This window comes from Strix uralensis, chromosome 20, assembly GCF_047716275.1.
Source record: "Strix uralensis isolate ZFMK-TIS-50842 chromosome 20, bStrUra1, whole genome shotgun sequence".
NCBI classification, from domain to species: Eukaryota; Metazoa; Chordata; class Aves; order Strigiformes; family Strigidae; genus Strix; species Strix uralensis.
The window spans coordinates 13,093,802-13,104,370 of record NC_133991.1 but is presented as its reverse complement, the minus strand read 5'-3'; the positions used below and the strand labels follow the sequence as shown (position 1 = coordinate 13,104,370).

General features: G+C 43.3%; 2 protein-coding genes across 6 annotated transcripts in view; both read right to left on the bottom strand.

Annotated features, from left to right (window-relative positions):
* Positions 1 to 44: 44 nt before the first annotated feature.
* TMEM97 (transmembrane protein 97) lies at positions 45 to 3,786 on the bottom strand. Of its 2 annotated transcripts, none has more exons than XM_074890647.1 (3): positions 3,426 to 3,786; positions 2,223 to 2,367; positions 45 to 1,705 (listed from the first exon to the last, which is right to left on the bottom strand). In XM_074890647.1, exons 1-3 carry the CDS (start codon positions 3,543 to 3,545, stop codon positions 1,455 to 1,457), a joined length of 516 nt encoding a protein of 171 aa, XP_074746748.1. In that variant the 5' UTR covers positions 3,546 to 3,786; the 3' UTR covers positions 45 to 1,454. The 2 variants fall into 2 exon arrangements, with proteins under 2 accessions (XP_074746748.1, XP_074746747.1); XM_074890646.1 differs by having other exon boundaries at positions 2,223 to 2,528; positions 3,426 to 3,587.
* Positions 3,787 to 6,143: 2,357 nt separating this feature from the next.
* The window catches only part of NLK (nemo like kinase), a 64,332-nt gene continuing 59,906 nt past the window's right edge, over positions 6,144 to 10,569 (bottom strand). For 3 of the 4 annotated variants that reach the window (XM_074890638.1, XM_074890636.1, XM_074890637.1), the window contains exons 10-12: positions 10,078 to 10,276; positions 8,383 to 8,476; positions 6,144 to 7,860 (exon numbers count right to left, since the gene is read on the bottom strand). In XM_074890638.1, coding sequence (XP_074746739.1) covers positions 7,806 to 7,860; positions 8,383 to 8,476; positions 10,078 to 10,276 — 348 coding nt within the window. In that variant the 3' untranslated portion in view covers positions 6,144 to 7,805. Of the gene's footprint in view, positions 7,861 to 8,376; positions 8,477 to 10,077; positions 10,277 to 10,569 lie in introns of all 4 variants that reach the window. The other variant, XM_074890639.1, reaches the window with a different exon arrangement.

The following is a 10,569-nucleotide window of genomic DNA, read 5'->3' as shown; positions in this document are numbered from 1 at the left end:
CTATATGCAGTATTTGTCATATTTATAGAGATAGAACACACAAGCAGCAGTAACTTTTATCTGTATTGACCTGATTATTTTTCCTATAGAGTTAGAAAAAAACGCCAGAAATTTATGATTAACAGAACAGATCAATTACCAACACACAAAAACGCTGGAAGTACGGCAGAATTAAGAACTTTAAGCTATGCCTGAGGTATGTCCCTACAGGTAGTAATACCAAAGTTGAATTCTTTCATGGGCATTATTAGTGATAATTAGTAATAATAATCAATGCAACCTGATGAGAGGAACCATTCTGAGCCTGCAGAGACACCAGGACTATATAGACACTGTAAATGCAAATGGGACATTCAGAAGCTGAATGCCTGTGATCTAAAAATCAAGCCCCGTGTTGAAGTGCAAATAGATGCATTTTATGTCTGTCTTTAGGCAACCAAATAGGCAATGTCAGCCTTTTCAAAGCCTGGGGAAGGTTTAAATTTTACACCAGTGAAGTCCTGAAATACAGAGGCAGTGACTGACAAACCTTGTTGGGGACCTGTAATCGTACACAAGTCTCCAAGTTTGATTTTTGCAGATCAGATTGAGAACTTAAAAAAAAGAAAACCCCAACCAACCACCCCAGAATTTCTATCTGTAGTAGGTTTTATTTACTGTAACTTGTGCATTAATTTACTGTGTGAACTATCTACGATCTCATGGCCATTTTAAATTCCTTTTAGTCATTCCCTTAAGAAGATTAAAAGCAGTTTAATGCGTTTAATTATTTCCATGCTAGAAGTGATTTGATGGAAGAGAGAAGTTTACAATCCCTTGTTTGCAATTCCTGGAGTACTCCGCAATCCTCTAGGAAGTACACCTCGTTGCAAAGTTAACTCTGAGCATTGATAAATCCAGATTTTGGCACGTTTATCACTGATCAGACATTTACAATTAAAATCAAAGCAGAGCAAAGGAAGGTGAAATTTTAAAGGAAAGGGCATGGAGGTTAAGAATTATATGATTTGAAATGCTTCAAAAGCACAGCTTTGCAAATCCGTATGTGATCAGGGAGGATTTTGCAGAATACACTCTTGGAAGAGAAATTTCTTACTTCAGTGGTTTCCTAACGGTCATCTTGGAAAAAGGGAACTTGAAAGAAAAGTACCAGCTGTAGCTTCCCCGCTCCATCCACACTGAAACGAGTGGTGAAAGTTCCTTTTCCCGTTGCAGATGTACCGCGAGGGCCCTTCGCCTGCGCGTGCCCAGAAACCACCTGAAGCGCCAGCGCAGGCCTCTGCCAGAGCTTTTTCTGATGGAAGGAGCTGTGATCTCACACCAGATCAAACTCTTCCTGCAGGAGCCCGACGCGCTCGCGACACCACGAGACAGATGTTTGTCCAAGGACTACGTCAGCACAGGGTCCGAATCAAAACCGGCGTGAGCGTTGTGCGTACGGCTTCCGGAGGGGGCTACTTCCTTTTCCTTTTCTCCACGTGGTTGTAATGCGGGTGGTAGAGCATGGTGACAAGAATGAGGAGCGGGATCAGCAGGTACGGCACGTAGACAGACAGCAGAGTCAGGCGCTCGCGCTGCGTCCGAGGGCCCAGCTGCTCCGACTGTGAGAAATCGTGGAACAGGATATGGGCCAGGATGGCAAACAGAGTCGTAGCTGCGTGGGTGGAGTAGATAATTGCAGGAGTCCTGATCCATCTGCAGCCACCTGTACAGAGCAAAAGGGAAACGGTGTTTCAGAATCCTGAAACAAGCAGAATTCAGTGGCTTTTAAGTTAACAGAACATGAACCGCTGTATCTCTGCCAGGACAAGCCATACGTCCCATTAAACGCAGTAGAAAAAACCATAAACACTAGTAGCAACCCAGGAAAATTATCTACCTTTATGGAAATTTAGAGCGATGGTGTGATCATGAGAGTTTTGAAGTAACAGAAAGAGTACACACAGCTTTATCTACCGCGGGAGCAGGCCAGATGTCAAATGGTGATGCTGGTTACGGACGAACGGCTGACAAGGGCCTGTAGTCCCGGGTTTTGTTCCCGACAGGCCTCACTCTGTGCTGCCTTCTCGGGCAGAGCTTGCCATGAAACCAGCAGAGCATTCCACGTGGTTCGTCCTGATAATTATCTAGAACTGATAAATAAACTTTCTCTGCTGTACGAAAAGCAAGTGTGACGCAGAGGTGCCGCGCAGGACACGTCCTTACGCTTGGTTTACACCAACCTTTCAAGAAGGCGTAAACTGCGACGGGGAAGAAGGGCAGCTGCAGGACGGCTTCGCAATACATGAACGCCTTAAACCACGCCGGGGGCTGGAGCATCAGGGGGTCTCTAAAGGTGGCGGTGTACCACTCTAGCAGCTCTGTCAGCTTCAGAAAAGAACAAACCAGATGAATGCACTGGACGTCAACGGCAACAGGGCAAAACCTGCCCCCCTCGTCTGGCGGCCGGGCGATGTGAGTGCTGGCGTGGCGAGCTGCAATTAGCCTCCATGACAGAAAGGTAAATTCCAGCATGGGCTAAAGTTGGACTTTGAACGGAGAGATATGTATTGAGATTTGCTGGTTAACTATTAATTAAAAGTGGTTTCTATAAGGGAGTAATTCTACAGGCAATTCTAATGGCAAAAATCAAATTCACTAATTGCAAAGCTCTTACAGGAAGTTGTGGCTGAGCTCACCCCAACGATTAAATTATCTTCTACCCAACTGTTATTTTAATCGAATTCAATATTGTCTTATATAATTTTAGTCAAAACCCGGCAAACCAGAGATTTTTACTAATAAATGTGGTTGCTGGTATGCCTCCTCCTGCAGCAGCAATTCCCTTTTACGTTTTTGGCAGGAGTAGGAGCAAAAACCAGGACAGAGCGACGGAGGGGGCGGGCGCAGCCTCACGGCAGCGTGTGTCGGGGCGCCAGCACCTTCCCCCCCGGTTTGCTTTCCTGCAAAACTGCCCCGGGGGGAAATGGTCACCCGCACCTCAGTGAGCCCCTCGGGCCACCTCTCAGTGCCCCTGTGCCTGTGGCACCTCAGGGAACGGAGCGGCCCGCGGGCAGCTGAGTTAGTTACAAATTTAAACAAAAAAAATACCAGTCACAGCTGCTAAACGTGCTGATAAAAAAAATCGCATTTATTCTCCCTCCCAAATGAATGACTTGGCTAAAAACAGAAGTGGGGGTAGCAAGTATGGAATTATTTTAAAGCACTCTTTCATTCTAGGAAATCTACCGCGTTCTTTCCTCCCCCCTCATGTCTCCACACCCTGGATTTGCTAAAAACCGCCCCAGGAGCCGTTAAAACCAGTAGGAGACTCCGCATAAATCCGCTTTTCTCCAAAAGCCCGGCCCGGCCCCAGGCCCGGCCCGGCCCCGCGCAGCCCCCGGCCCCGCGCAGCCCCCGCCCGGCCCCGCGCAGCCCCCACTCACGCCCCGCGGGCGGAGGCCGTCGGGCAGCAGCAGGGGCAGATCCACCAGCAGCGTGACGGGGATGTGCGAGAGGAAGTAGAGGCCGAAGAGCCGCTCCCGCCACCGCGGAACCGCCGCCATCGCCGCGCCCCGCCCGCCGCCTCCGGGACTCCCGCTACCGGGCCCGGACCCGCCCGCTGCCGCCGGGGCCACGCCCCCGCCTCCGGGCGGGGCAGGGCGGCTGCGAGAGCCCGGGGCGGGGAGGGGGGACGAGGAGGAGAGGGAGGAGGGGGAGAGGGAGGAGGGGGAGAGGGAGGAGGAGGAAGGGCGGGCGGGGCCGCCGTTCCCCGCTCCAAGCTGCCCTCTCGCAGCCCGAGGAGGTTCGGTGCCGCCCCCGGTACCGCGTTTGTCCGTAGTTTTTCACTAATTCCTCCCCGTCTTGGCCCAGCCCAGCAGCCCCCGGAACAGCCCCGCCGACCGTTACCTTCCTCCGGCACCACCGCGTCTGCCAGGCGGGACCCGCTTCTCCCCCGGTACAGCCGTGAGGCAGCGACGTCTCCTCTGAACGGGGGTCGGGTGCGGCAAAGCCCCTCTCCTTCCTCGTCCCGACACACCTTCCGCGGGACCTGCAGAGCTTAAACCGTCAGCACAGCAAGAGCATAACCAGATGATGCGGTGGGTCTGATTCCATCCTTTATTGAGCACAGAAGTTGTCCAAGGTGTACACGCAGATTATATATCAATTATCTGCTGGGATTCCAGTTTCCCCCATTTATCAATGTCACAAACAGTTTTAAAGTAACCATACCTGAGCAGGATTACAGAAGTACAGTGAACAGAATTTTCTATCAAGTTTGACCTGACAGAAGAATTTTAAAAAGTTACAAAGAACAAACAGTTCAAGGATCTCACGATACTCCGTTACTAAAACAAATAAAGGGTAAAAAAGATGATTAGAAAAATTGCTACCCAGTAAATATTAAAACCATCAGTTCGGTCTGGTGAGCGTTCACACGCTCCCTGCGGGTCAAATAGTAAAGTCCCAAATACGCCACTAACAAATCGGCTGAAGGAGAAAAGCACTTCATCGCTTTCGTAAATTAATTGATTTGAATCAGTCAACGGTATTTCCCCACACATCAGGAAATGGATTTTAGCAACTTGCTTTTCCCCAGCTGATCGCCTTTAGCTCCTTTGCACCACCTTCCAGATGCACACAGAGATTGGGCCTTCTAACACTTGGATGTTCCTTTGACAATTTGTGAATAATTCTGAAGTCACTCTTTGCACTCACTACTTCTGTACTCTTGTCAAGGCACAATTAATAGAAGGAGATGCAGAAGCTGTATTTAGAGAGCTTAAAATTTAGGATTACAGTCTGTAACTCGACATTGATACCAACAAAGTTTAAAACTGATTCAAATGCAACTGTGAAAAGCACAAGCCAGATTTTAACCTCATTGGGAAAGAAAGCAGCTCTCCTGACGGCCTCACGTTTAGACCACTCTGAGCGCATACACGTGTGCGGTCGCTTTAGGAATGGAACTGTCTTTGTCTAAGACAGCTCTTAAGAGGTCTCACTTTCATTGTAATTGACTGACATTAAACATATAAAATGCAGTTGAGGCTACAGAAAACATTACCATAATCGGTTTTTCGATACATTTGCACACACAATTTCAGTTACACATTTGTGCCAATTGCAGTTACTCATTCTGCACAGTTGAATGCCCACATTTGTATGAAGACACCCTGAAAGGTAAATGTCCAAAAGACATTTTATTCTTTATATGTTTATGAACAAGATTAACCCATGGACCTCTAGCAACGAGCTCCAAAAAACACACTGATGCACAAAGTGGTGTTTGCCAGTCGTGTCGTTAATGCTCGTACCCTGGCAAAACTGTGTCAGAATGAGAAGAGCCAACAAGAAGACTGCCCCCTTGTACCACAGTCTTACGCTGAAGGAGAATCTAACGAGCAGACCAAGTAAAAACGGCAGTGAATTCATGGCAACTAGCTCGGCAACAGACAACCATGAAGCAATAATGACACCACCATCACCGGTTCCAAAACATGTTAAAATTTAGCTCATAACAGCACAGAGACTTTCAAGAGGTTGAAGAAGAGGCATATACATGAGTCACAAACAGGATCTGCGCCAGCCCTGGGACGAGAGCACACGCTAAGGCGGCTTTTCAGTTTATTTCTGGTGAGGTCCTGAGGCTTGAACTGTATAGTTCAATTTGTTTGATCTTTAAAAAGGTCATACCCTTAAAACATGAACATTTTCAGTCATATTCTGCCACACCACTGCACATTGGATTCTTTGCGTTAGGACTATAGAAAACAACGAAAGCATTTGTGCTGAAAAAAAAGCAACACGAACTTTGCAAACTAAGTAAAATCCATCCTTGGCTGGATGTCTTTCAACCTCCCAATAAAGTGCAAGTCAATTGCTTGTTTTGATTTAATCAGCAAGTTTTGCCCTTCTCCAGGATCAAGCTTAAAGAGTAAATGAATATTTTGTTTAAGAAGTCATATATATGTGCACATATATGCATATATATGTATATGTGTGCGTGTATGCATGTGGGTTTAAAAATCAAAACCATGCCTAAACCAAGATGTTATAACCTCTTTTTACTTGTATTCTTTTAGACAGAACTTAATCGAGATTGTAACAACTTATTCTTAAAGAAAGGTGGGAGATCAGACAGGAAATAAAGATAACACCACTTCTTTTTCAAATGTCACATTTAATGTTTTCACCACTGTACTTCAAATCTACATTTTACAAAGTGACCAGCAAGTGTGCCACATTAACTGACCAACCTCTGAGATTTTACCTTTCATACCAGTGTCTTCTTGGGCTCTTTTAATTAAAGACGTTTCCCATTCAAGTGAATTGAAATGCTTCAGTTGGTTTAATTCTCAGGAGCCTCACAAAAAACAAAGATATTGCACCATCTTTGTTCAGTTATTCAATGTTTGTCTCTTTCACAGCAAATAATTACTTCATTGAAGTTAAAACTTCCAAACATAACTTACTAATAGTCTCCAATTTCAGCTCAGATCACTCTTGTTGAAAATACTCTGCTAAATACAGATAACTTACAATAACTTTAACAGTTAATTGTCCATAACAAACACCACGGTTTTTCTCCAGACCAATGCTCAAATTTTAAGACCACCCTTTAGTATTTCTTTGTACAGGTGAAAAACAGTCTTCAATTTTCTAGTCCTGTTTTAAATACAAAAGTTGGAAGGGACATTCAAGTTTCAAGTCTCCACACTGAACTTAAAAAAAAAAAAAAATCATGTGGAGGTAAACAAACCAAGTTGTATACTCCAGGAGGTAGAGGCCTTCAATTTGTGTTCATATATACATATGCACAGAATTCAGTGTTCCAACAGAAAAAGAATTAGCCAAAAAGTAATAAAAGTTATTTACTACTGTGACATTTCAAGACTTCCACAGCTTTGCCTAAAGACACGAACACAATTAACATAATTCCCTATGTGCTTTTTTTTTTTCCTTTTCTTTTTTTTTTTTTTTTTCTTTCAACTGTCCAGTGCAGGAAAAAGTTCTCACAAAATTTCACAGACCTAAAATGTGCAAGCTAGTTTCTCTCTATACAGCAATGATGTCAGGGATCTCTGAAATTAGCCCATAAATGGAATTATTTACACACATAGAAGATGCATGCTGGGGGGTTTTATGTAAGAAAGAGCAGAAAAACTTCTAATAAAAATAGATTAAATATATATATATATTTATACTGGGTAAGGAAACAGAAATTTAGTCTCTCCTAGTCACAAACTCATTCTCTCTACTCACAACATTTGATTTTAGAACAGCACACATCACCATCACAGCTCTAGTGAGAAGCTATTTATAGGATTTGATCATCAGGTGACGTGTCCACTTACTGTGGCCACTGTCATCTGACGTGACTTCATGATTGGTCGCAGTCAAGTTTTCTGTATTCCTTAGTTTTAGAAAACCCAAAATCTTCAGGAATGGCTCAATATCAAAATGTATGTCTATCTTTTTGTACAATCTCACTTCAATAAAAAAAAAAAAAAAAAAAAAAAGGAAAAACCTCCCCAAATTTGGTTCAATTCTGTTTGTTCTGAGCTGAGCCATCACAGCTGCACTAGAATTCATAAAACACGTGCAACTCTGGGTAAAATATTTTCTTCTAAAAGCACAACCACTTTACAAGATTAAAAGTCTAGTACATTTCTAAATATTATTCATATTGTACAAGTAGTGGTTGTTAATTTAAAACTTCATTAGTAAAATTACAGTACAAGCATGATTAACCTCCAGAATTGCAAATCCCAGACTCCAGTGGAAAGCTACATTACATCTTCAGTAGTATATTATCTTCCACTTTATTCCCAAACCAGTGGAGATGGCGGCATCTCAGAGGGTTGAGCAACTGTGGAACTAGAATGCAGGCGATACAGAAAATCAGTGTTCATTTGCAATAGCTAATAGACAAGAAAGTTAATGCTCGACCAGTGAGCAAGCGTTTCAAGGAAAACAAAAAAATCCCCATCAAGACCAAAACAAAACACCCCAAGACCAACAACACCACCGACAACAAATATTTCGCTACACTTTATCTACTTATTTTCTTAACAACTTTTCATCCATCAGTCATTCCTTTCAATATTTTTACAGTGCAATTCTACAATCACGACAACCTTTCAATTCTAACTTTTAGTCTAACTTTTGTACTTTTATACGAAAATATTGCTTGAAACTTTTGCACATTTTACTTAAATTCTAGAAGATTTCATAAAAATATTTTTTAAAATGGAACCATACAGGGTGGGGTTTTTTTGCCGAAGTTATCTATGGGCTTTTCCTACTCTCAGAAACTGAAAACATAAAACATTTTGGATGTGTGAATTCTGTACTACTAATAAATGTGAATTAATATCAGATGTGATTACATACAGTTACCTAATAAAGCTCTTAAAAGCAGCAGACTGAGGGTTGATGCAGAGAGGCACTCTGTTTCCTTTCTGCTGTTCCAAAATGAACTGATGAATTATTTCTGCACATAGGAGAGAAACAAAGAACACCATACCATTAACTCTTTTTGCTTCAGTAAATGCAGTGTAGACTGGAGGAACATACAGCTTCCTTTACTGAAAATACACTTTAGTAAGGATGAACAAACTCCAACTTCCCTAACTCCGATCTGACGCGATACCTCACAGCATAAATTCACACAGAACTCTTATCTGCACACTGAAATGTAGAGAAAATCAAACCCTAATCACCACTATAATATGGAGCTGACGATAACCTGTTATAGATTAAATCCCAATTTTAGGGTATAACTTTTTGAAGAAGCAAGACATTCTCGACTTGAACTTGGTCAAATAGCAAGAACACAGCTCTACTGCTCCGTCCAGTTCGACTCAGGAATTCAGTTACTACCACCAAGCTCGAAAACTGCCACTTGAGGATGATCGAAACAAAAAAGTAAATTTTCACAAGGAAAGAGGAACTTGATGCACAGTTGTCAGACAAAACATCTTCTCATACACATGCATGCGCACACACCCCCAGAACAACAGAGCCTGGAAGGTCCTGGCAAGGGGCTGCTCCTCCCCAGGCAGCAGCACCGGCTGCCAGAACGGAGCTGCACGCGCCCGGGGGGTACGTTAGAGGCAGTGGGCTGGAATCTGCACGGCTGTCAGCAAACTTTAAAGGCAGCCTTTAGAACAACACATTTCAGAGAAGACAGCAGATCTATGCACAGCTCCAGAAAGAGAGGAGGGGGATGGAAATAACAGGATAAAAAGAAAACAACGTTACGTGAACTTGTATGAACTATACACGTAAATTTCAGAATTACAAGTTTAGGATTTATCTGAAATAAGTCACGTTATCATGGCAACATCATGGAGTATTTTTGTCTCAAATGACACAATTGTTTGTTAGAAACTGCTGAAGTAACACATTTCTTCTCCTCCTCTTCCACTTGAGTTATTCAAGCTGCCACCAAACAGAACCTAAATCCCTGCTACGATTTCTCACGTTGTACTGCTCTCACAGACAGACTGCTTTCCTGACTGGATCTGATTTCAAAAGAAACAAAGTCTATTTTATAGCTTGTTTGCTATGACGGAATCCGACTTCAAATCTCTAGTGTCACTCTGCAGCAGCAGTTTCCTCTCCCAGACACCAGGGCTGCCTTTCCCCATGACAGCACGTCACGCCCCAGAGCGGCTCCGGCAGCGCAGCTCCCGCAGGAGACGACTCCGCTTGGGTTACCTTGTGATGCCAGACAGCTGCCGAGATAACACCCCGCAGCCCGAAAAGGCAACAGTAGGGATTTCCCCTTCCCCCTGGTGCAGCCCTTCAACGGAAGAGTGAGTTGTGTGGGGAACACTAACACCAGGGAACGCTAATATGGTCTGAAACCAATAGACTTCTGCGTGTCAACTAATGCATACCATGTCATATCACATTAGAACATTTACAAGCAACTCTTTTAGTGAAATTATTTCCAGTATCTACTAAAAATACCCAAAAGAAGAACCCACCTGGGTTAGTGTATGCATCCAGACTGCACATCCTAACTACATACTACTAAAGGATGGAGCAGGAGGGCAAATGCAGAGGCAAAGGTTAACCATTACTCACCTTTAACCTGCCGAACAGAACTGAGGTTCTTTTCAAAAGTGTCATCAAATTTGGGATTAGTGATGGGTTCAAAATCACTAGTATAAACTCTTCCAGTAGATGTGGAAAAACAACATTTACACATACAAGTGTGGTATCGCAACCGCCCTTCATCAAGATATGGATGAGCTAAGGCATCCTTAGCAGATATTCTTTTGGACTGAAATATTGCATTTAAAGGAGAGAAAATAGAAAAAAAATAGTTAGAATATTTTCAGAGGTATTGAAACAGTCTAGAGAATACTTACTCCTCAATTAATTCTAAATTGTTTTATAAACCCCTAATCCCGTTAAAGGATTAGTTCATGTCAGATCCTGGACCTGCAAACGCTGCCACTAGGGGGAAGATTTTCCTTAAAAACAAGCAGCGTTGCTAAAATGACATTGACCTTTCTGTACCACAGCTAATAATAGAAAATGCTGCTAATATGATTTTTAGAAATACATTTTTCA